Genomic DNA, 26,760 nt, shown 5'->3' on the forward strand with positions numbered 1-26,760 from the left:
TTCACATCCTGCTATGTTTTTTAAGACACTGATAATTTTACATCTCCAATTTCTTCTTCAAATAGTGTCAAAAATATTCGGTGTACCTGTTAGTGTTTTTCTTACACCACAGAGAACTTGATTCATACAAATAAAAGTCATCCAAGCAAAAGCATGTTGTAGATGCTGATAGTGGACAAGGACTTAAGAGGTGACTGAGAAAGTTCCGAAGATCACTGAACAGAAAAACACATCTGATGAAATAAATGTTTAAGCTGAAAACAGTTGGAGAGTAGGAGTATACTGGGAGCTACTGCACACGTTTGACCCCTTCTCATTCTTCCGCAAGCACCAGTTCACTCTCATTTATGCAACAGGGTAGCAAAGTACCTGGGTGCTTCATCTACAGGCAAATGTCTACCCAGTGCTTGTTATCTTCAGAGTATGAGTTTCTTCCAAAAATGAGGTTTTGGTAACACTCGTATACATGAGTTTTTGCTCAGTCCTGACACTGAGCAAAAACATACATTTGCATGGCCTATCTGGGAACATCCTAAAAATCAGCTCACAGTTTGTGGAAGTGTCCCTGACATTTTAATTAACTTACATACTTTATACGATCACATTTTGGTTACACAAAGCACTATTAAGACTTTATAGGAGTTGGCCTGAAAAGTCATCATATTAACTTGTATTCCACTCAGAAAAGTGTTCTGCTATAGGGCAGCACAGACACTCACTCTTCTGAGAAATGCAAGAAATCTAACATCATACGCTATCCTTTTTCATCCAAAAGATGATCAAACCAAACAAACATATGGGTCTATCCTACAGTTTCAGGAGGAAGAATTAGGCTTATCATAAATAATACTTTTAATGTTATTTCATTTAACTGATAATTCAAATAATAAATTTTCAGTCCAATATTTCTTAAATAGCATTTTCAGTTTCTTGTTGGCACTACTGTATTACATAACCATTGCAAATGGAAGAAAATGAATTTTATTTCCCTATCAGAAGATTCATTGACTAAGACAGACTGAAGGGCAAGACTTTCTATTTCCTCCTACCTTTTCAATGGGAATTTTACTATGATCTTTCCTAACAGGAATGGTTAGAAAGTCATCATGCTGGAGTCTGCACAAGAAAATAAACTTTATCCTGAAAGTTTTCCACAAACTTTAACCATGTCTGGATTTTTATATTAGAAGACCTTCAATTACTGGAACACTACCATATTACTGCTGTACTATTTTAATCGGAAAGTTTTTTTTTGTTGTTGTTGTTTTTTTTTACTAAATAAGGTTCTTTCCTTCTTCTGAAAAAAAGGAAAAAAGAAAAAAACATATGACAGAGTACCAGTCCATCATTCTTTTTCATTACTTGTTCAATAAAGAATGTCCCAAAGCCATCAAAATAAAATATACTATGAAAGTAGTCCTTCTCCTCAGGTCTGCCCTCAATCCATACCAATCCAATTGCCTAAACTGTATTTGTATTTGGGAATGCCCTGATCTGGGTGCAGAATCTTGCACTTGCCTTTGTTGAACTTCAGGAGGATGGCATGCACCAACCACGTCCCTCTGCATGGCATCCCTTCCCTCCAGCATTCTGACCATTCTGACCACACCATGCAGCTCGGTGTTGTCCATAGACTTGCTGAGGGTATACTCAATCCCACTGTCCACGTTGCCAAAAGAGATGTTAAAAGTGCTGGTCCCAACACTGACCCCTGAGGGACATCACTCATCACTCTTCACATGGATATCGAGCTGTTGAGTGCCAACTCTTTGAATTGAGTCATCTCATCAATCTGGATGACAATGACATTTATTCTTTTGTGTATTCTGTTCGAAGTCCTGATCCCCATAACATTTAAATCCGAAGGAATAAGTCCTTGAATAAATGCCAGTCCACAAGAATCCTCCAAGAAATTCACAGTAACTAACTCAACCTGAGAAAAAAAATGCTTAACACTACAGTGTTAAAGAGAGGTCTTCACAAGTGAAATCTCTACTTGTATTTAAAGATATATATATTTTAAATACTTACTTGAGGCATCACCATAAATTGCCTGGGCATATCACAGCAGCAATATTAACTCAAAAGGAGAAAATCTGCCATTAGCACTGCAAGTAAGGTGAGACTGTGTTATACATATATATATATATAGAAGATATATATATATATCTTCATATATATAGAAGAAAGACTGTTTCCATCATGCAGATTATTCTTACCCAGCAGTGGGCAGGTACAAGTTCACCATAATTCAATCCAGAAAACTACATTCACCACATCAGGATGATTTTCTTAACAGTACACTATGCACTGACACACACGCCAAAATACATTAAAACAAAAAGCAGAAAAACAAAGCTTCAAAGAGAACACATTAGACTCTGCAGTATCAAAATACTGGAGACAGCTTACCAGTTCCTCCTCAAGGCTGAGCTGTAAGCAGTTTGGTGAAACTGCCAGAAGGTTTCCTCAAGCGACCCCATGCCCACACAGCAGCAGAGCAGCCAACAGCCTAACAGGAGGTGACACATAGTACCATCCAGCAAGAGCTCAGCAACCCAGATTCCACAGCAGCTGAGCCCAAGAGAAGTGAAGATCACAAATCACTCCATCAAGCTTCAGAAAGAGACCTTCAGAAAGAGGCTTCTGGTGGTCTTTTTGTGCCACATGAAAACTTGCAATTGGCTTTCTTTCTTTCTCTCCACACAAAGCTTGCCTCATGACGTGCTGTAAGTTATCTGTAGTTGGTCTTAGATAATTCAATCTTTTATCCTTTTTTAGTGTTAAACATTCTGCCAACAACCAGCACAATTAAATTTAAACAGATCTCTATGCTGAAATCAATCTATGAGTATTCTCTAGGAACAAAATTCTTAAAACTGTCTTTCCTTGATCATTACAAAAACAAACAAAACACTACTACAAAGACATCAAGTCTTTCAAGTACATATACATAGCAGTTTAAACTACAAAGATCATTACAGATGACATAGGTTCATATAATCCTTTAAAGCTATCCATGAGGCAGCTTTCATGTACAAACATGTCTAGCTTCTGTCACTTTTCTTCACATACTTTTTCACTGTGGGCCATGGTGATGACATGCCTTTAGCTTTTAAAATTTTGCAGTGAAGAAGGAAGAGACTGAAGCAGACTACGGTCCTAACAGAAACTGTCAACAGAAGACATGATTTCTGGTCAAAAACATTAAAAAAACCTTTTACATTTATGACTAGGCTAATAAATCTTTCACCCAACACCGGGAACGGTTCATATTTGCAAACTCAACCATTAATTATCAGAAGTCATAAAATCTGGGAGCAAATAATTCTTTCCTCATTTAGTCAGGATTCTGCCATATAACATAAAATCCTTAAATAAATGCACTGAAGCACAAGAAGCTTCAACACAATGCTGCCTATGTAAATGGGTATGCATGCAATCATTCCTTCCCTCTGGTGGTTGTCCTGCACAAAGAAGAGGAAAGAGAGCTTGCTACTAAAATTAATTATGTATGCTCGTAAGAGTTTCTTCTATAACGTAAGGAGAATGATTATGTTTATATATACATATGTGCAGAATATAAAACAATATCTGTTTCCAGCATATGGCTTCAATCCAGCTCATACTTTAGAGCATTGTTGCTCATATCCACTCTGAATGCATACTCACACAGCAAAATCTAGACACAGAAAGCTACCCACGCTGGATGCAGTATTAAAGCTGTGAAGCACTCTTTGATTTTTCAGAAGTTCTCTTAAGAATTCAAAAGGTATTGGGTCTCACTATACAGTAAATTGTTTGTGGAACATATTCTACCTCAGTAGCTCTTCTTCAGCAGAGGAGGCGCCTTACTCGTGTAGTGATGGGACGCACATAACATGTCATGGCTAGTTTTCAGCTGTGCATCCTAAACCTTCAACAAAGCACTGCAAATTGTCTTGAATGTATAACAGATGTCCTTTCAGCTGAACAGAAGAAAATAGAGTCTGAAAGTCCTGTCAGACACATTTTTCCTGTTTAATATTAGAAATGACCCTTGATTGAAGAAGCAAATATGTCTTCACAATTTGTGGAGAAAAGTAAATACTACAGTAATCATTGGGAACTATTAAGTAATCTTCTCAACAGTTGGAGAAGTCTGATCATATGTAGAAGCTTCAGGGACAACCTTCCTTTTCTGTTGTCTGGCAATTCAAAAAGCATTTGTAGCACTGAAATTCATTAAGTACAATTTACAAGCAGGAAGCAGTCTCAATAATTCAATCTTCTCCATATTCCATGTTTTAAAGCATGACTACCACCAGAAAACACAGCTATTGAGTTTTCTACCAACTACTGAACATCACAACATCTGCCTATTGTTAGATAGTCCCCTGTCCTGTCCCACATGATTAATGATGCAAGATCTTATGACTTTTATAGTCATAACTGGAAGCAGTAGAGCAACCTAACTGGATTCTATAAGGTGCTAATCTTAAATCGCCACAGAAGACATTTCTTTTACATATGAATATTCCTATAAGCGCCCTAGGTGATATTTCATTGACTTTCTTTCTGGCAATAAATAATAGGAATACGTTGGCATCTGTGATATTGCAGAAGAAAAACAGTTTAGGCATTATTATATGGTATTTTAATAACTCTTGAAGAATTAACATAGCTTGTTAGTTGAATTTGTGTGCTTTTTTTTTCTTTCTAAGAAATTACTTGATATGGATTACATACATAGAAGACATCCAGTGCTAGCCAATAATTTTTCTGTTTGACAGAACTGGTGAAATGTGATGGAACAGCTTTCATTTTCACAAATACTACAAATTCACGTGGACTATATTTTCTGTTCATAAATAAAAACTAACTAACATCTTTTTAAAAAATCCTCAGAAGCTGAACTGAAATTGAATTTTTTCCTGTTAGAAATGAGAAGGACAAATACTAACTCCTTACTCAGACATTTCCTTCCTTGCAAGACCATGTTTTCTTAGTTAAATAGATTCCTGATTTGTGAGTGTCTTAACTAGTACTAATAATAATTGGTGGCATTATTCCAATCATATGCATTTTATCTAAGTACTACAGGTCGGTAAATGGGTGGTAAGACACAGTTCCAATCTCATATTGTGCACAATGTTCTACGTTAGAAACATAATTGCTTCCTTCCATCATCAGTGAAGTCTCTCTCCTTATAAAAATAGACAGCAATGCAGGCTGCTGCATCTCCCAGTGCCTCTGACAGCTCTTAAGAGAGACTGCTAAGCACTGACATCTGTTAATTTGTTGTCTGTATAACCACCAAGTTTTTCAGGTTCATAAACACTATAAAGCAAGGTAAAAGCACAAGAAATATCAGATAAAATTTGAAAGTAGATTGTCTGACCATAAGAGAAATATTTTTCACAAGGACAGTGAAAAAGTGGATCATGTCTCTCAGAGGGCTCATGCAGTCTCTGTCACTGATGGTTTTCAAGGCCAGGCTGAATAAAGCTTCAGGAAACATGCTCTGACCTCACAGAGGCCCGTGCCTTGAGCTGGAGGTTGGACTAAAAACCTCCTGAACTCCCTTTACAGCTGAATGAAGCTATGGTTCTAATGACATTTTTAATTCATGGAACTTTACTGTAATTTGGAAAATGTTCCTAAATATAAAGCCAGAGAGAGTAGAATTGGCATGTTAAATATACTGGCTTTTCCATCTTTCATCTCTCACTGATCCCAAAGCCCTAATTCCAGGAAGACTCTTCTCTGCAATCAGGCATATATTCAGAGGAGTTCTGCAGAGGTGAATGCAGCTTCTGTGCCTTTGCCTGCAGACAGAGATTGGCCTTTGCTGTCTGATGGTGGAAGCATTATGACAGGACTTCTCAGTAAGAATTACTCCAGTCAGCTCAGCACCCCCTTAGCTGTTTTATTTCCAGCATCTCTGGGCTAAATGCTACTCCATTACTTCATCTTGACTTATACACTTCTGACCTCCACATAGCCCATACTCCACTGCTTGTTCAACATTTTTACAACTCTCCCTATCTCCCTCCTTCGTGTTCTGCAGCTTGGCACTCCATGGGCAACAGAGCCATTTTGGTCCGCCTCAGACAAATGGGTAAAAACTCTTATGGATATATGTTGTAGAGCACATAAAGTACACAGAAAGGCAAGCAGTTCATCTGTGTAACCCTCCTGTCCTTACTTCAGCAATATGTCTCACTTTCAGTGGGCAAAAATGCATGATTTATGTTTCCACTTTAAAAAGGTGAACTGAAGAGAACAGGGTTCAGTGTTGTCCTCTGCTTCTTTTTTATTAATTCACCTTTGTAAGCAGGGAAGAAGACAATTTAGGGAGCAGAACACAACATTTCTCAAACACCCGCCAGTGTCCCATGGTAGTTCTACAATAAGCCAAATTTCAGATTTCTGCTTCCTCACACAGAAGGGCAACCTTTACCAATAGCAAATTTTCACATTCTATACTTCTACAAGTTATACAAGACAGGCATTAAAAGAACACAGGGCAAATTCAAATCTGTGTCATCAAGTCTGAATTCACCAATGTGCTTTATTCAGTTAAACAGCTGGCTAACAGCACACCTAAATTTGACCTGAATTGGATAAACCTTGAGATATCTTCGTCTCTAGTTTCCACAGTCACCTCAGTTCTACCTGGCACTCACCGTAACCTACATGCCTTGGACCACTGCCTGTATTTCGTAGGTCACCAGTATTAAATCAAAGGGCATGATGTGCAACTGCGCAAATATCACAAACTTTGGACCAGAAAATACAAAGACGTCTCTGTCTGCTCCTGTTCTGCACTGTGATCAGTCACAGCTTGTCCCCTTCCCAAATCTTGAGCCTTGAGGCTATGCTGTTGTTGTCCTAGTACAGCCTGCTCATGAGTTCCTGCTGCTGGCAAGCGGAGTCCCAAACTAGGGTTCCCTGGCCACATGCAGTGAGCAGCACTACTAACTGCTGCCATCTCTCCTCTCCCTGGCTGACTGGGCTGTGAAGGGGGTAGGTTCGCAGTATTATTTACATTTACATGCCTGAATGGCAACGAATGAACTGTAATACTCTCTCCCTACCTGTCCCAATGAAAGGACACAACGTGCTATTTGAAGCATGTCAGAGCTCTGCACCTCTCTGAAGGTTAAGCTTGGGGAAATTTGTGTCTTAAATGGTCAGCTGCAACACAAGGTACTTGCTTTATTCTACAGGACTCTAAAGAAAAAAAAAAACTTACAAGTCTTGGAAAATAAGCAGAAAACTGCAAAATACTGCACAAAGCAAAAGCGCTTTGCAAACTACAGTAATGAATGTGTCTCCAGAAACTGTCTACACTGATGGCACAAGAATAACAGAAGATGAATGCTTTTTAAGTGTGCTAAGGGTAAATCACAGCATCATAGAATGGCTTGGGTTGGAAGGGATCTCAAATGATCCTCTCTGTTTTCCATATCCAGATGGCAACTTGCTAGAGCCTAAGGAAATGAGAAAAGGGGCAAAGAAAGTGCAAAACTCATAAAAGCTGGAAGTCTCTAAAGGAAAACATTTTGAGTAAAGAAAGTCACTGATTTGCTACTTCCTTTCTCAGCCAGCTTACACAGGCCTCCAGAGCCTAACAACCCATGACACAATCTGTTCAAGCCTGTAGAGAGGAGTCCCATAATCCCTCCATTTAATACAAAATTCCAAGAAAAACAAGAAAGGAATAGAACAAAAGAAGGAATCAAAATATGTGTGGTTTCTTACAGGGTGTTACAAAACATCCTCCTCATATTCACAGTAATCCAGCTAAAAGTCTAGTTTAAATGCAAGTTTTCAACCACACAACAGTATATCTCTAATTTCCAAAGGGACTCTGTGCTGAAAAGTAGTTACTGTAAAAGCAGCCCCCCCATCTCCATAAATCAGGGAGAAGCTTCAGACTTCAGTTATATGGAACTTCAGTTATTGTTATTGTCTTTTAACTCCTTTGAAGTGGAGAAATGAGAATGAAGACTTGAGCCTGTCTCGAGCATTTTAATGCCATATCAGTGTCAAAATCTGCCACATTCAGAGAAACCCACTCCAAACAAAATATTCCAATAAATGTACCTGAAGAGACACATCTGAAATGACAATGGCATCTGTACCTGTACAACGGAAGGCTGCACCTGACCAATAGAATCTCTCCAGTGATGAAAAAATCATTAAGATTATTCCAGATCAAACTTATTGGCCATAAGAAAAGGACCATTTCTTTTGCAAACTCAGGAAATCTCTCGAACTTGAGAGACAGCTACTACAAAATTGCCTAGTACCATTTTCACTAGTAGTTTTTTCTCACTCCAAGTAAAGGTGAGTCTGACCTTCTCATTTAAATTTTATGCACAGGTTACAACTTTAGAAATGGCTACAGCTCCTCAGCAACTGTGAAGCCTGACAAATGAAAGAGTAACAGACAGAATAGCAACAAATATTACAGTGGCTTAAATCAGAGTTAAAGCTGCTCTTTCTAACGCTTGTTCCAATTCCTGCCCATACGCACACACAAACAGCTTCAATTAAGACTAAAAATTACATCAATTCAGGGTGGATTTGATGGGATAACCTGTCTGTCTGAAAACAACTAAAATGAAGAAAGATGATGCATAGGAACAATGAGAATTCTTATCCTCTCTCTCTCTCCTTCTTCAGTATTTCCGAATTTGAAAATACTTTGCATGTGGTCCTAATTTCATAGTTTCTTGTAAGGCTGTTAATTTTAAGCAACAGGCAGAGAATTCTGTTGGTGTTTTTTTTTTTTTTTTTCAGTTCTGAAAAATGGGAATGCCCAAAATGGTGGAACAGGGCTGCAAAGCAGCTAAGACTATGGAAGAAAACGCATTATTCGAACTCCCTAGTACGCAATTTGCTTGCATTTGTAACTGCATTTCAGTATTTCATCTGGCCTGAAAGGAAAAACATCACAGTAAGGAAGACATCTTTTCTCAAATGCATTCTGAGAAATCAAGCTAATGTCAACTTATTCAATGTTTTAAAATAAGCAGCTGACCACAAAAAATCAATGTTCCAAATGCTGTTAAATAAGTAGACACATAAAAGCTGGAAGAGGAATAAGCTTTTCAGGTTTATTTATCCTATAATTTAGAATATAAACTAAAATTACCATTTTTTAAATCTGTCTGTACTGTACAGAAAAAAATTAAGAACAGACTTAAAGTTCATTAACAGTGAAGACTTAACAGGGCATTCTTATTTAAATGCAATTAAGGTAACTGCTATTTTAGTCCAAAGCAAAGAGCTGCTCATTAGCTCTGTAAGACAGGGACTAACCAATTCTGTACTCACAGGAGCACACTTTTTTTTTTCCCAAAGGAGGAAAGAGTAATCCAAGATGTCAGATTTAGGAACAGAAATATTCATTCTAAAATATGTTTTGAAAGGCTTGGATCATGATGAAACACCGAGTACTCATAGGATTTAAGGCAGCTTCCCAATTTCTTTGGAAATACTTTGACAACCATGGCAAACCAAAAAAAAACCCAGGAACATTCATTTCTTCTCGACACAATATCCTATTTCTGCATGACTTTACTGATGTCATTTTACAAATGCATCGGAAGGCCACAGTAATAACTTCAGCTGCTTTCTGGAGATTCAGCCTACCAGAATGTCTTCTGGCTAGTCAAATGAGTGCTGGACATGGGACTGCTAAAAATGCAATGAGAGCACTGTCTGAGATCTACTGAGACATTTAAAAACATCAGCAGTTGGTAAATCTGCTCTTCATTTCACGCATTTTTTTAACTTTCTACTTTTGAAAAGTATTCTGCTACTAGCCCATGCTCCTGTTTAATTGACCACCTCTTCCTCTACACTTGTGTAAGTACAAAACAACCGCGTGACTTGACAATGAGTTTTGAAGAAAAAATTTTGAAGCCACCAGCAATTCTGCCACTCAAAAAAATTAAAAAAAATCCTTTTCTTAAACCACTTAATGCCACAGAAACTTCCAACCTGTTCCACAGTGAGGCATCAAGCAGCAATAACCCTTAAAACAAATTACTTATCTACTGTACTGTCTTACCCTGTAAAATGTCTCACTGTCACGCCCTTTAGATAGCTTCTATCAGTAGTGGAGGCTAGCCAGGTGAAAGAGCTTGCCCTTGGCATCCTGTTCCTTGGGTGTGTCAACCACACCACACAACCTGGTGTCATCCACAAACTTCCTGAGGGTGCACTCAGTCCCACAGTCAATGTCACTAATGAAGATATTAAACAGCACAGGTCCCAGCACTGACCCCTGGAGATGCCACTTCTCACTGATTTTCACCCAGACATGGAGCCACTGACCACCACTCTGGGTACAATTCTCAAAACCAGTTTCTCATCCATGGAAAGTCCACCCTTCAAATTATATCTTTCCAATTTGGAGAGAAAGGCCTTTTGTGTCAAAGGCCTTACTGAAGTGCAGACAGATGACATCAGTGGCTCTTTCCTTGTCTATTGATACAGGTACGTGATCAGAGAAGGTCTCTAGGTAGGTCATGTCACAGTCACGTGCAATGAGTGGGAGGGAGCTGCAGAGCATAGGCTTGGCTATAATGAACACCAGCTATGCTCACAATATTTTATTTTTTTCGGTATACAGATCACTGCTTATCTATTTTATTTACGATTGCTTCTTCTCTCTTGAAATAGAAGTTGTGAGAAATAAGTAGGCAGAGAGAGACTAAATGATAATCTAATTTTAATATAATACTCACATCCCAACAATCTCCTATAATGCTATTTCCAAGTCAGGATTACTCATCTGTTCTACATAGGCACATCCCAAAAGCATGCCAGCAAAACCATATCTCCTTTCCACTCACTACTATCAGTCTCTCATAAAGTCTCTCTACTCTACTGTAGCCAGACTTCACAAAACACCAAACTTTACAAAAAAAGTGACTTGGAGTTGTTTTGTCCAAATACGCAAATCTAACAACAAAAAATCTCAAGATGAGCTGCAAGGAAATTCCCTGGGTATCATATTACACTAGTCTACCATTTATGAGCATGAGGCTTGGGATCAGCAAATGCAGTGTAGCTACCCTATCTAGGGAGAACAGAGAAAGTGACTTAATATTAGCATTTAATTTAGCTGAAGAGATATTATTCCCGGAGAGAGAAAGGTTCTTGTAGTTCAGCTGCTACCGGAAGTCCACGGAAGCAATTGTCTAAAGGTCACCAGAGAAAATCTTTTGTCTAACATTTTGCTCCCAGAGAAAGAGGCTTGGACACAGCCGGTGTCCAAGGTTTCCTCTCTCTGCTTAGTTGTTTTACAATTCACTCTTCTAATAGCCAAATCAGATTCTCCCTACTGTATTTTCTGATCCAGGTTGAAGAGCCTGTAATTACTCACACAGGATCCACCTCATGCCCTTGATCCTCCTCTTTGCTCCCCCCATACATTGCCATTGGGCTATAAAATTCTGAGCCTGAGAGACAGACATTCAAACCATGTACAGGGAGCAGTGACAGCCACCTCAGCACCCACAGCTCTGTACCTGACATTTTTTTCTCATCAATTACTTTATATTTGCCTGTGCTGAATTTTGTATGCCATTTTATTGCCTAGTCATTCGACATCATGAGTTCCTCCCACAATTAACTACAATTGGCCCTTATCTCTATTTCCAAGGATAATTTAATGTCATCAGCACATGCTGTCACCTCCGTATTTACCACCCTTCATAGACCTTTTATGACAGACGAACAGCACAGGCTCCAGCACAAATCCCTGTGCAATGCTACTGGTGACCTCTGTCTACTGCAGCTTCCCTGTTTTCATGTCTGCCAGTCTTGTGTGAGGACATTACTGAGCATCCATTAGAAAACCAAGCACAACAAGCATGTGCTCAGGGTAGATCACTATCTCCTGAAGACTCTCAACACATTGTTTCTTCCTGTGAGTATAACATTCATTTGCTTATACACTGATTCTACTCTTAGCTTCATTATTGTTTCAACAGATTATGCTGTTACATACTTTTACTGAGTTTACCAATCACATCTTCCCCAAATCCTAATCTTACTATTAAAAGAACACAATAAAGACCTCATGCTTAACATCATTCCATTGTCTGCTGCTGGAGCAGTCTTTAAGAAATGCAGCACCACAGCGAGCAATTCAGCTATTAAACTCCTTAGTCCTTCTAGAGGTAGTAGGTGTTCTGACACTATGTAATAGACCATACTGTCAACCGCTCATCTCTTCTGACATGGTGTTGAGATTTGTTCTGACACACTCGCAGGAAAGAAAAGTTAAAGTACGGCAATGTCCACAAGTTTGCTTCTCTTCATCAAGTATTACTTTCAATTCTTCTGTGCTAGCCTATTCTTCTCTGAGCACTTTCTATACTAAGGCCATCTATCAGCCCCACAGACTATATGTACATCTATTAGCCCCACAGACTATACTATTCCTTACATGAAATCTAGTTCCAGGACTAAGTTGTTCAAAAGAGTCATTAATAGAAAGATACTACTTTGTCTTCAAAGCACCAGAAATGACATTAGAAGACTGCTAGAAAACCTTGTTCATCTGAAAAGCAGACCAGAAGCATAGCCTCAAATCAGCAGAAACAACCATGCTTTTCTACTGTGTATTTTCTGGCAGCTCAAACTTTATTTTGCCTGCTATTGCATTGCTTTAAACATTAAAAAACCCAATCCAGAATACTATGTAGGCTGCTCCAAAAGTAATGCCTCCTATTTATTTCTATGGAAACTATAACAGATACAAAAAAAACCCAATAACATTATTTGACAGAACAAATTCTCAACCACAAAACAGTTTTTCAACATAGTCACCACCATTAGCTATGCATTTGTGCCAGCAATGAACAAGAGCCTGCATGCTGCAGTTGTAAAAATCTGCATCAGTGGAGGTGACCCACTGCTTCACACCTATTACAATGGCGCTTTTGCTACAAAAATGCTGCCTGCTCAGTCCATCTCTCATTGGAAGTCAGCAGGTGACAAATTCAGAATATGCCATGAGTGTGTAGGACAGTCCAGCCAAGATTGGCAATGTACTTCATGGTCTACAAACCAGTATGGGGCCTGGCATTATTGTGTTGCAAGAGAAAGGCTGTTGTCTTCCCTGGCTCTACAAGTTTGAGCCTTCAACTTAGTTAGTGTCGCAATGTTGCAGTCAGAGTGGATGGTTTGTCTGGGTTTCAGAAAGATCACCTCTTTTCTATCCCAAAAGACAGCACACATCACTTTACCCACTGAGAGGGCTGCTTCTTTAACTTTTTCTTCAATGGGGAATTCACATGTCACCACTTTGTGAATGGCTGTTATGACTCTGGCTTGTAGTGGTAACACCGTGTCTCAGCCCCGGTAATGACATTATCCAGGAAACTACCACCTTCAGCCTCCTATTAATTCAACAGATCCTGATAAATTTGCAGACGGTGTTCTTTCTGTTCCTGTGTGAGCATGCATGGGACCCACCGGGTGCAAACTTTGTGATATTTCAGCATTGCCACCATCATTTCCAATGCTTTGAAGCCAATATTCAGTTCTGCACACAGTTCCCTGATCATAACCTGCCAATTTGCACAGATGAGCTGATTGAGACCCTCCTCATTTCATGGTGTGACAGCTGTGCACAGCCATCCAGAATGTGTCTTGTCTTTCACATTGCTATTGCCACTGCTGAAATGCACCAGTCACTGCCTCAGTGTACTACATCCACTGTCTGGTCTCCATCAACATTCAGCAATCATCAATGAATGTCAATGAGCATCATTTTTTCTGCATAGAGGAATTAAATTCCACACCTTGGCTCCATATGCACTTCCATGTCAGATGCCATTTGTCAGACTGCCCCTCTGCTGCCATCTGTCACACAGAAACAACATGCAATGGAATACAGGTGGGAAGGTTCAGCCTCTATTGTCATCCCACCAACATCTGCCTCTGACGTTGTGGGCCAACATCATAAAATAGGAGGCATTATTTTCGGAGCAGCCCTTGTATAGTCATAAAAAAACATAGTGAGAATTCTGTTTTTCAGATCCTCTGACAGAACACAAGTAGCCTCTTTACTAATTGCATGTCAGATCCCCATTTCAGAGTAGTAATTTCATATTGTTACAGGCTACACACATGCATCAAATTGTTTTAAAAGTCTGAATTTGTTTTTTCTAAAGAGTTAGAATGCCAATTTGTGTGCAGCATAGACATCACTGAGCTTTCAAACAGCACTATGAAATGCAAGGATCATTAAGGAAACCCAATGTGTTTTGTGCCAGTTTCACACCCTGAGTAACCAGACTCAGGTTCATGCATGATACACCAGATTAACTAAAGAGATCTATTTTCTGATACAGAGTTAAGAATAAGGCTCTATTTTGAGTTCAATGCTATTTACTACTGCTGATGCTTAACCTTATCTCCTGGAAAAGAAGAAAGAGCAAAGAGAAATGCGTCTTCAGGCATCACCAGGGCACAAGATTTACTTCTCTTATGGGCAGAACTGGCGTCAAGTCCAGTCTGTCAAATGCATGATGAAAGGAGAAAAATTTGCCAGCTAGCCAGTGCCATGTTTGTGGTGCTGTACAGCATTGCTGGCAGTGCAGGCTGCCCAGAGAGTCTCCTAAAATGATCAGTACTGTGACACAACTGATAAATGTATACACACTGCAGTCTGGCTCAAAGTATGATTTTACTTTATTTTTTTCCTCCTAATCTGCCCATGCAATACATTAGCTAGAAATCTCTATTTCAAGGTTTGGTGATTTAAAAAAACCAAAACAACAATACCACACCAAAATATATGGGGTCATTAGTCTTTTCCCTGCTACTTTTTTCCCAGCTTCCTACTTTTTTCAAACCAAAAGCTTTTCCACACGCACCTAGCTCTGCAAAATTTACAGGCTGGTAAAGGTTAAAAAAGAAACAAACAAACAAAAACAAAACAGCAACATTGTTATTTCTATCTAAAAAAGGAAGACTAAAATTGAAACTAAATATTGTTGTTCTGATAGTTGTTACAGAAATTTTGTTTTGTTTTGCTTCTCGCGTTTTTTTTTCCCCAGGAGAAGGCTGTTAGTTCTAGAAGTCAGCTGTTTGCCCAGCAACAAGTTGCCAACACAACCAACTCTGAAATGGAAACACTGATTAGAAACATTGTTATTCTCCCCATTTCCTCTCTGTTAGTCTTACGCAAAAAGCCTTAATCACTACTACAATCACTATACATTAAAATTTATAATATTGCACTGCTGCCATAATGTTCAAATATATGCTACTAGAATTAATTTGCATGCCAGTATGCACTGAAACATTAATATTTAAAGTTATTTTTGAATGTGTAAGATATGCATTTATCACAGATATCTTAAACATAATTGTCCTAAAGTTATTTACACATGAAAAATCTAAACAGAGGTGTGTGGGAGTCAGAACTCCTTTTAATGTGACAGCCTTTAATTGCAGCATCTCTGTTCCATGCTGAAATCAATTCCACATTTTCTACAAAACAATTTTTTCAGTAATGAAAATCATTTTGATGGAAGAAAACAGAAACCTAGAACTTTATCATTTAGAACTGCAACAGACTACAAAATGCACTTTAAAAGGAAACTGTGACAGCCAACACAATCTCACATCACACCTCTGTTTTAACTAAATGACATTTCTGGAAAATATTCACTGGCACACTTCCAAACAGCTCTCACTATAAAAACTGACATATACTTTGATAGTGATAGTAACAGCAACAGTTACATTCCGAATCCCTCTTTTTGTCTCATGTTATCCAGGTAACAGAAATGACAGTAAAAAATTTAGCCCATGGAGGCTGTGAGTTGTGGGAAAGTCTGTCAGAAAATACAAAAGGAAAAAACAAAGCTGACAAGCTAGGAAGATCCTTTCATGCTACAGTGCTTCTAGCATGTAAGAGTGCATTTATTAATTGCATTTTATAGGAACTCCCACAGAGTTACTATAAATTCTCTCTGGTGAGAATGTTGGGCAATTCCAAAAGGAGCTGTTATTCAAAGTGCTGTTTCAGAGACATTCAAAGGAAATGGCAGGGAAATCCTTTAGCATATCATCACCTAGTCACTGTGTTCTTCCTCACATCTTTGCAGGAAAAGCTGCCTATTTTTTCACTACGGATAAAGACGAGGTTCAGCTCTGTATTAATTAATGTATAAACAGCAGTCTGGAAAGAAATTTGAGCCAGCCACAGAGGTACTTCTTGCTGCTGCATTAAGGGTGTGAGTCTGACACACACATGGCTCACTGGGGCAGCCCTCTCCAAGTCACCATGCTCAGCAAGCATCCCCTGGCTTTCTAAATGCCTCCTGGAGTGCAGTGAGGCCCAGTCTTAGTCCCAGGCATGGTCAACAGGTTATGTCTAAAGGATTATGTGTAGAGCCACTTATCAGAGTCAACGCCTGTCAGAGACCTCTCAAGGACTTTCACTGAAAATGGTTAATACAGTTGAAAATAGATAGTTTGCTGAGGCGACAGATAACAGATTGAGAATTGACACTGATAAATTCACTAGCTTCGTTCACTAGCTGTGCTAGTATCTCAAGGATAGCCAGTAATTAATTAACAATTCACCTGGGTGTCATCTGCATAGTTACAGAGACACAACATCTTGGTATCTTACTGTGAGATGGCGACACTGCTAACAAGAACAGGAGGATGGGTCCAACCCATAGATATGTCCAAACCAATGGAGTGTCTCCTCTCAGCAAAGTATTAGCAGAGGGCCAGATTTATGCTCCTAATGAGGTGAGACTGAATCAGTGTGCTGACAGGCATCCTAAAACAAGGCTTGTGTTGTTAATTAAGTGTGGGTTGAGACCAATTAAGAGGTGAGGCTGCTCTCCCACCTTTGCCAAACTGACACCTTCGCTGGAACATCAGGCTGGGACGCCTTGGCCCCATGCCAGGCATCTTTCAGTTGCTATTGCCACTAGGCCTTGGGCGAGGTGTTAATCAGTACATGTCCCCTCCATGACAATCCAGTGCTTTGGCCAGATAAACAAGTTGCTCAGCTCCCACCTTTGTTCATGTCCAGTGCAAGATAACCACATTGATTAATTCACATTCTTGCTTTAGCTACAATTCTGTGCTGATTTACAGTCACTCTGTATTTTGACACAGCGAGCCTGGTGACTTCCTACAACTCCTAACTTGGCTTTAGAGGGAAGGATCTCTATAGAAAAAGACCCTTCAGAAGAGCCCTTCAAGAAAGTGTTCCACTACATTTAATACTTTTTATACCTTTAATACATTTAATATCTAAATCTCACCATTAAGAACCATATATGTTAGCAAAACCCTTGTTCACATAAGCAACAGTATGTAGGTGACAATAGTGGCGGAGAACAGTTGAAACACATGTAGTCACCTTTTTCACCATTAGGGAAAACTTTTAGCCATAACATTACCTCTCTACAACATCTTCTCCATTCCAGCAGGTTGAGCTGTCTCTCATCACCAGGTCTCCATCACATAGCCTTTCTGCTAGAGAGGCATAAAAGGTTCGGGATTGCTTCATATAATTGATGAATTCTCTGCAATAGAGGAAGAATACATTTAACAACAGAGCCAAACACATGATTTAAGCCCCCTGTAAACTTAGTCCTCTACGAAATTGAAAGTTGAGATCCCACAGAAAAATTAGAAGTCAACCATGCTAATTAATTTTTATTTCTAGTGTATTTCTACTACTACATATCATCCATTATCACATAATTCCATACAAAGGGCAGTTTTGAGAAATGATATTAACATCTCAAAATTTGAAAGAAATTCACACCTACAGCCTCAAGAAAAAGATCAAAAAAATAAAATAAAAAATCACTAAAAAGTGTAGTGTTTTTTTTTGTTCTTTTTTTTTCCCCCATTACGGGAATCAAATACTTCTCCCTTCCCTGCGCATATGAGAGATAAATAAATAACTGTCAATATTCTCCTGGGTGAAAAAGGCTTCCTAAAGCTAACATCCTATGACAAACCCTGTAATATGCCATTAAATACTTAACACGTGGAACAACAGTACAGAAAGCCATCTCCTTGGCATGTGGTGGGGCCATTTCCTCCCCATAATCACAATCCATGTCACATTCATACTGGAAAGAAATTTTTCTCCCATCAAGTCTGGCAACATGCCTGTAAGAGGTGGCTGTGCCTGCTGCTTTGGAGAACAACCAAAATTCCTGGCCTGTGCAAACAACCCATTTCTGATTATATGCATATGGAAAAATGCCTTGAGGCTAAACTGCTGCCTCCATAATCTGGTTATACACATAATATGTATCTGGCTGAGGCAGCCATAAAAATACACACTGTAACAAAACAAGTGTTAATTCAGCACACAACTGGGAGTACTGTGAAACAAGAAATTACCCTTTATCCACGGATTCAGAAGCTCCTATTTGGTATAAGATAGCTAAAGACATTGATAAGGAGGACACAAAAGTTTACTAGAATTATCATGGAGCTGTCTCCTTTTGTAAGGCCAAAAGACTCATTCTGCTTTACTGTGCTTCTGCCTGTCAGGCTGCAAGACAACACTGACCTGAAGAGGTGCCTGGGGATGTAGATGGGCAGAGCGTGGCACATGAACTGTCAGGATTTATTACTTTTTTTGGAGCAACAGGTGCTTCAAAGAATGTTTAAGGCTCCTGCTAGGCATCTACCCTAGCACTGAGGCAGAGTTATTTTTCCACATAACTATCTTTTCACTTTCCCAAAATTTTTTTGCCATCCCATTTGTCTAACATGCGATTAAACCCTGCTCTAGATAAATGAGTCATCACATAGTCCTAAGCAGCAAGCCTACCCTAACATTTCAAGAAAGCAGTCGTTGTAAGAGAAAAAAAGAAAGGGGGGAGGGGGGGAGGACAAAATCAGTATTTCTACCTCTTGACTACTCACAAGTAGGAGCTCTGTGTACGTACATGTTGAGGCTAAGCCTGGACAGTAGGCCACCTACCTCACAGAATCATCCTGAGAGCATTGATTTATGCAAAGCTGACACAGATGCTGAAGATTTTAAGTCCTCTAAAGACAGTTTCCTTTGAAGGAGGTAAAAATCACACCTTTAAGAGAGGCTAAAGCTCATCTTACTCGTTTCACCCCAAGAGGCTTTAACTCCTTCGTGTTTTCAGCAGCGGGGTTCTGACATTTCAAAATAGCATCTTTGCAAATGAAGATTTGTATGTGCAACTCTTAACCAATAAAAACATTACTTTTCGTCAATATAAAACTAAACACACTAGGCAGAGAAAGCAGTGTTTCCCAGTGTCCTGCTGTATAAAACCAGCACACATGCCAAATCCTAGATTACAGCTGAAAGAGCAGCTCACAATGGAGATGAGCAAAGCACTGAGTCTAAGCATGTCACTTTGTTTAAATCCTTACCGAGAGATTTTTTTCAAACTTCTTGATTTGTCATTCTTTGAAGCTTTCAGAGGCAGAGAACTGGAATAGGCCAGGGAGAATAAGCATCAATCAGGAGAGGTTGGGGAGTAGGGGAGAAGCAGGAGTTCAGGCAAATGAGGGAAAAAAATGAGAAACAAAAGAGAAAAGTAAAAATTATTTGAAAGAAAGGTCATCAAGCACATGCATAGGATAATATAAGAAAACAAATAAGGAGGAAAATTGTCATGAGATTTTCTGAAAGTGCAGATGCAATTAAACATGTCAAAGCAATACTGAAAAAATACAATGGAGATTCTGTTTCTCCCAATCATTTTCAAATAAAAGCACAATAACAATTGCAGCACACAGTGAAAAGCTGAAAATAAATTCAGTGGGACTTAAATTAACCATAACTGATACCAAATGGAAGAACTGCAAATATGAGGCTACATAGGAAAATAATGAGAAACAGTGTAGAATGATTATCATGGAAGGGGGATCCAAATGAGTACAACTTGCTTTCTTGTGCCATGAGCAATTTGCAGTCTGTTAACAAAGAATGTGTACACAGGTATCTTCTGCTGATCATTTCTGGACAGATTGCAAAAAAAAAATAAAATTAAAAAGCAGGATATATAGGCTGAGGAAAAACTGAAAAAAAATCTGGCAGTTCCTTAGTGCAAGTCCATTTTTTAGGCATTTGTCATGGTTTTGTGATTTTTTTTGTCGATATTCCACATCATAACATCATGTAAAGCACTGGCAGTTAAAGAGTTAATGTTCTCGTTCTGTGGACTGCCGTTTCTGGGCGCTTGGTTCTCAGAGGGGGAGGGGAGGAGCTGCATGCCCCAGGGGTCTTTGCGCCTGGCGGGGGCTGGTAAAGCTGCCTCACAGAGGTCGACTTCCTTTCTTGGTTTGCTGCAGAGAAGCACGCGGTCTGCCTGCAGCCTACAGAGTAAGACTTCGGCTTTGGACTCTCTCACTTCGTTTGATTTGTTTGGCTCAATTCTGATATCGTATTTAGTAAATCAACGTTCTTCCTCAGACTGTTGCCGCTGGGTTTTTTTAGACCTGTCTACTATTCCCTCACCCTTCCCCCTTTTTCCTTTTTTTTTTTCCTGGGCGTGGGTCCCTGGGTCCCCTGCTGCATTAGTCACGGGACCAGTCCGGGCTGACCTGTAAACCGCCAACACTTTTTTTTTTTGCCTTCCTTTCTTTTCTTTGTCTGGGCCGGTGGGCCTGGGGGCCGGCTGTCCCCCTGTCACGGACACAGATCCATAGATAACTCCGTGACAGCACTGATATCAGAGGTCCCTTAAATAATTTTGTCTTTAGCATCCTGATGCAATTTTCCACTTAATGATTTGGTAACACATTCTGCTCTTTCTTATACCAGTACTCTTAAGTATAATGTAATGGCAACACCTGGAGTACAGTATGCCAACAAACAGGTTCAGTAATAGTTGTCAGTCTGGTGAAGTCTTACTGGAGAGAGACAGTATCTCCACCTCCTTCACCAGTTCTCAGAACACCCTTCCGATATACATCCTATTTTCTGGGAACTAAAGGCCAGGGATGGCCACAGGATAGGGCTGACCTGCCATGAGCATCAGGTGTCATCCAGCACCACTGAAGCAGAGCTTCCAACACAGCCAGTCAAAAAGAGGAATCAGAATTTGTATGAAATAGAATTTGGACCAGATGAAACTTCTGTCTTGATCACCCAGAAATGTTTTGTTTTTCTCTACAGTAAACTCATTTGCATTTGGTGTTAACAATCTATGTTGTATTAGCACCTTACTACTTACATTTCAATAAAACTGTATGATGCCTGATCCAACAGATAATTTTAAATAAAATGGATGATCTTGACTTCCAGCAGTCCCAAAGAAATTCAAAATTGTTTATTTTAAGAGGTATAATATACATCTGCAAGCCCATAGAATAACAAAGAAATACCACCAAAATATCATTTCAAAGCTTGCTTCCTTCAGTTAGGGACCTAATACTATGTTGTATTTTTCTCAAACATATCAGAACTCTGTAGAAAGATCTCTATCCATTTTATGTTTAGTGTCTGGAAATATTACATACAGAAGAAATGCCAAAAGGCATTTGGCAGGAGTCTGAATTTTGACCAGAGTAGTACATTGTGCTGAACTCAGCAACAACATACCAATTTACTGATCTAGATTCTGTACATGCCACGTACATTGTGTACCTTCATACGGTTTCAATTTTCTTGTCATCTTTACTATATCTTATAGTAACCTCCACATTAAAAAAATTACGGCAGCACCAGTCCTGATGGCTTCAGTTAATCACTGAATACTATTGTGTAATGAAAAAAAAAAGTTTTAAAAAATGCATACTTCTCAGCTTAATTGAGGAGAAAGTTTACTAGGAGATCATGCAGCAATTATTCAAGTTTCTTCTTATGTTATTTTGCTCCTGATACTTAGTGCTTCATAGGAAAAATAGGAATGGGATGTGGGGGAAAATAAAAAGAAATCTCACAGGAACCCATGTGACAGTGAGAGGAGCAGAAAGGATTCCGTTAGCCCCAGAAGAAGATCCAGCTGCTGCACATATTCAGGGAGTGTGCAGGACCATGCTGAGTCCCTTGAGAGGAAGTTCTTCCATCCAGACCCAAAAAGACACAGGGCCAGAAGAAAGGCCAGGTCAGCTAAGAGACACCATCTCAACAGGCCTAGTTTTCAAATGCTTGAGAAGCTTTGGCTCTACCAAACAGATGAAACCAGAGGTTCTTAGACTCTTTGGGAAAGGAGCTTGATTCTTTAATTGGCTTAGCAAATATGTAGTACCTTTGGAACAAATGCATGTATGCAAGTATAAACTGGTACTAGATTTTTAAGGGCATCTTTAAGGGCATGTCCCACAGATTTGCTGCTAATCTGACTAGTTCTTTGAGCTTGAAAATATTCTAGTACTTTAAAGGACTGAGCCATAGCTTTTTTTGTTCACTTGAGGAGTGTTTATTCATTCCTTTTCTTCTTTTCTTTTTGTTTCCTTATTGTATAAAGAAGGAGTCATGTTCTGTATCCCATTTGAAACAAGGATCATTTGGAGGGATGTGTACAACACACAGCAGCAGCCTGGGGCTCAACTGGGATGAATCCCAGTGTGACCCTGAACTGACAGACAGCTGACATTATTGCTCCTGACTTTTTAAATTGCCAGAAGGAACAGCACCAGGAAAGATACACATAATTATTCTCATAACCTAGATCCCCTGTAACAGTTACCTGTCACTAAGTGCTTTTTGTACAATCCTCTGCAGCAATGATTTTGCCCATAATTACGACATTTTATTGCCTAAAATTACTTCTTATTGATATATGTCATTGAATGATAGATGGCCAAAAACAGAATCCATTCACTGTGGTGTTTTGTTTTTGTTTTTACTGTTCCACAATCACAGAAACAACATAAAACTTTATGCTACATGTTTTATGGCAAGTTCTGAAAAACATTCTCCACCTCTTACTAATTATGGCTGCATCATTAACTGATGGCTGCATGAGCTCTCCACAATATTTACTGATGCTATATTTCAGTAACACTTAATCCTAATTCTGTAAGGGTGGCCTTTGTTTATATGTTTAGAGTAAGGTAATTTTTAGTGAACAGACCAAGTTTGGGAAAGTCTAACCGAGAACAGTTCAAATGTATTTTCTTTTGCACTTAAGTGGAAAGAACGTCTTTCTCACTTACACTGTAAAAAGTGAACATTTAAATAATTCCAGAGGTAGAGAAGGGATCCAAAGGTGCAAAAGAATTACTATCATGCTACTAAAGACAGTAATTCCCATTTCTGTGAGAGGTCACCAGTTAACAGGCTGTCTCTTTGGTTGCCAGGATTTAAGTCCCATTGAGGTCAATGAGTTATACAAAAGATAGGCTTAGAATTCTATGGTTTTAAAAACATATTTTGTTAATTGTACTACCGCTATTCTTTGGATTCGTACTGCTGAATTTATTTATTTTCTTAATGTACTTCCATGTATATAGTAAAAAAACAATTAGTCCCAAGCACTAGCACAAAATGTTGATTTTCAGTTTTAAATTACAAAAGGATAAAAATACTACTATCACTCAAGAAACTCTGCTTGCTGCTGTCTCTTACCTATATAATTAATTTTCTCATTCTCATAAGCTTAGATGACAAAATAACAACAGAAAAATCTCATCTTCACAATATGGACAACAGAACCCAGGCTATATAAGTGTTAATATTGCTGTTATCAATATACAGAGACACACACGGACTCCTTGGGAAGATTAGACACTGTTCTTGTTTAGATGCTTATGCCCAGAACAATTCCACTCACTTTGCTGAAGTTATTCCAGATTTACTCTGTTGTGACTGCAAACAGCACATTAGCCAGAAATATGTCATTGTGATTTTGTGGTCAGTTAGCTCTGATATCTATTCATGTAACATCAAAAGAATTGCAAAGACATCCTTCTCTCCACCTTCACATTTGCAGAAAGCTAATCCGGGAGCTATGCAAGGGGAAGTGAAAGAAAGATCAGAAAACCATGGAACAAGGATATTCATGCCAGGACTGGGGCAAGTGGCAATAATTCAACATTCTAATTAACTCAAATGGAATGCAGCCAAAGAATAGAAGCCAAAATGGGCACAAAATCCTAAACAAAAGTAGTTCTGCTCTTGCTCTGTTACGTAACAAACCAGGCAGATCACAAGGAATTTTACTGTCTGCATCAGTGAGAAGTGAGAACTTGCTCTTTCTGCCCTGTGAAATCACTGACTTCGTGTCATGGTAATGAATCTTAACTTTCCACCCATTTCCCCCTCTCATCTCTGCCCTGCCCCGGGATAAGCCTACATCCTCTGGGACCTGAGCAATTGCATTTTAGGTGACATAGACTCAACTGTGGAAAAAACTCAAGAGTTTGAGGGAAAAGCTTTCATCATTTTCACTGAAAGTTTCTGGAAATAAGAACATCTTGGTGCTAAATAGTGACATCAAGTCTGGCCTATTTTTTTTGAGAGACCTGCAATGTAATATCACATACACATCTGTGTAACTATCAGCAATGGCAACAGTGGAGCATGCACAGACAGGATGACAGAACTATGTCTCTGGCTTAAACATTGTGGGACAAAGAACCACCAACACAAACTGTGAGGCAGAGTTTATTTGAATTCAACTGTTGCTTGGGGTTACCTTCTTTTATTGTTCAGACTAGTGTGAGCCAAAACAAGTGTCTGGGCTTCAGTTGCTTCCTTCAAGGGCACTATATGGCCTGATGACAGGTTCCCTTCTTGTTGTTTGGGTTGTCCACACACTTTATCAACCTGTATGAAAGGAAGGGAAAGAAAAACTATGTTTGAACAGAAAAACTGATTTATAATTGCCCGGAGGTCAGCCAGCTCCTTGTTGTTGGTATTTGCTGTAAAAGAGGGTGTCCAGGAGACAGAAAAATTATTCTTCTTTCCAGGATCTAGAAACTAGTTGCCTGCTTAAAGATGAGTGGCAGTGCGAAGAGCACTGTTACCAGAAAGCCATCAGCCATGCGCTTGTCAGTGGATACCAGACTATTGCACATCTGGAAGCAAGCTGAAACGGTGACAACTTCTGTGTAGATCAACTTAAAAGTGACTGATGAAACTGTTGACAAATCCAACTTTTATTTAGAAATATACCTGGAGAGCTTGAAGGTTAACAAAACTTTGGTGGAACATCTGTCCTATGTATAGAGAGCAGAGTCTTATGTCCTGTTTGGATTTTGAACAAGGTAATAGTCAATCAAGCTTTCCAGCCTTTAACTAGACAATGTTCCCTTAAAATAAGGAAATAAGTAGAAAAAAATCAGTACAAATAAATCACTGTCAATACAGTAAGTGCACTTTCCTTGAAGATACAGAATCAAAAAAGAACTCCCAGCCATGAGAATCAACAGTGGCTTAGATCCTGGGTCCTGAACACTAACACTGCTCAGCCATTTGCCCTTACTGTTCTTCCTGGAGCCTCTCATGAGGGAATTCATCCAACAGCAGAAGCAAGCAGGCTTGCGTTTATCCTTTGTGCACTGTGTATCTGGCACTGCTTCTGCATCCTGACACGTTTATTCACTCTAATAGTTTCAAGTCATAATAGTAAGAATAAAGCTCTTCCCTTTCTAATCCACAAATAAGCCAGAGGCAACATCAAGCAAACATAAAAAGAGTACAAAGAAATCCTAATACTGGTATGGTGACAGTAAAAGGCCTCAATCACACAGAATGCATCATCCAACACAGGGCTGAGATTGTTATCCCTTCTTCAGTTTTCCACAGTAACATGGGTTGAGAGAGATTCATGCTAGCTTTTGCATTTTACTGCATCTTTAATGTCCACACTGAGTTGTGGCTGTGTATCTGCTGAATTTTCCAGAGTACAGATGACTTCAGATAATTTTCTCTTCCCCTCTGCACCACTATGTTGTATATATTTTTGTTCACAGCAGTACAGGACAATTTCTTTTGTCTTAGCCCATCTCCTCTAGAAAACTACTATCAGAAAACTATCTTGCAGATAGATATCTGATAGTAGTTTTTTTCTCTGAAAAAACGGGCCAATTGAATGTGAGAAGTGGGAATCCATACAGGCATGGCACTTAACATCAGTCTTAGGTGTATGAGCTACAGCCTGGTCCAGTATAATATGCTGTAAAGGATGTAAAACTAGCAAGTGAATGCAAATGTACTGGATTAACCTTGACACCCAGCAGTCACAGCAGGAGCCAGCCGCTTCATTCAGTACTGCGTATATCATTCTTGCCACACCAGGGACCATCACCACATTACTTTAAAACACATCTTAGTAAAATAAAATAGCTATTTTCATCCTTTTTAAACTTCTGAAGAAAAGAAAACACTATGCAAATGAAAATATAAGAAAAAAAAAGTCCTTTTGAGCCCTTTGGAGCTCAGAGGGTCCAGCTGGGCTAAAATCCTGCACAGGATTCTCTCTTCTGTGCCCAGGTTTCCCAGGTTTACAACATATAGACCGAATTCCCACCACAGGTTTCTGCAAAAACCATGTTGGATTACATCATGACACTAAAGTTTATATCTTCAAATTATACACAACTCAAATTGGGTCACTATCACTTTAATCAACTATTAGGGCAGTTTGGAAAAGTAATACAGATTTCATGAACGTGAGCGTATACGAGCAATGAAGAAATCTGATTTTTGCCTTCCTCTGCAAAATTTCAGAGATTTAGAGTCCTTGTTTTTGCTATGAATCAATAATTTGAGCATCCAAATGAAAATACTCATTTTGGTTTGATTTGTGTTTT

The 26,760-nt window shown here is 39.1% G+C and overlaps 1 protein-coding gene across 9 annotated transcripts in view; it reads right to left on the reverse strand.

The window, feature by feature from the left end:
* LOC110397772 (glypican-5-like) overlaps positions 1-26,760 on the reverse strand; it is a 409,202-nt gene that overhangs the window by 245,139 nt on the left and 137,303 nt on the right. For all 9 annotated transcript variants that reach the window (XR_002437961.1, XM_021394557.1, XM_021394558.1 and 6 more), the window contains 2 exons: positions 24,642-24,772; positions 17,448-17,573 (listed from right to left, as the gene is read on the reverse strand). Coding sequence is in view for 8 of the 9 variants with exons in the window: in XM_021394557.1 (XP_021250232.1) it covers positions 17,448-17,573; positions 24,642-24,772 (257 nt within the window). In the remaining variant the exon portion in view is untranslated. The remainder of the gene's footprint in view (positions 1-17,447; positions 17,574-24,641; positions 24,773-26,760) is intronic.

Source organism: Numida meleagris, chromosome 4 (assembly GCF_002078875.1).
Source record: "Numida meleagris isolate 19003 breed g44 Domestic line chromosome 4, NumMel1.0, whole genome shotgun sequence".
NCBI classification, from domain to species: domain Eukaryota; kingdom Metazoa; phylum Chordata; class Aves; order Galliformes; family Numididae; genus Numida; species Numida meleagris.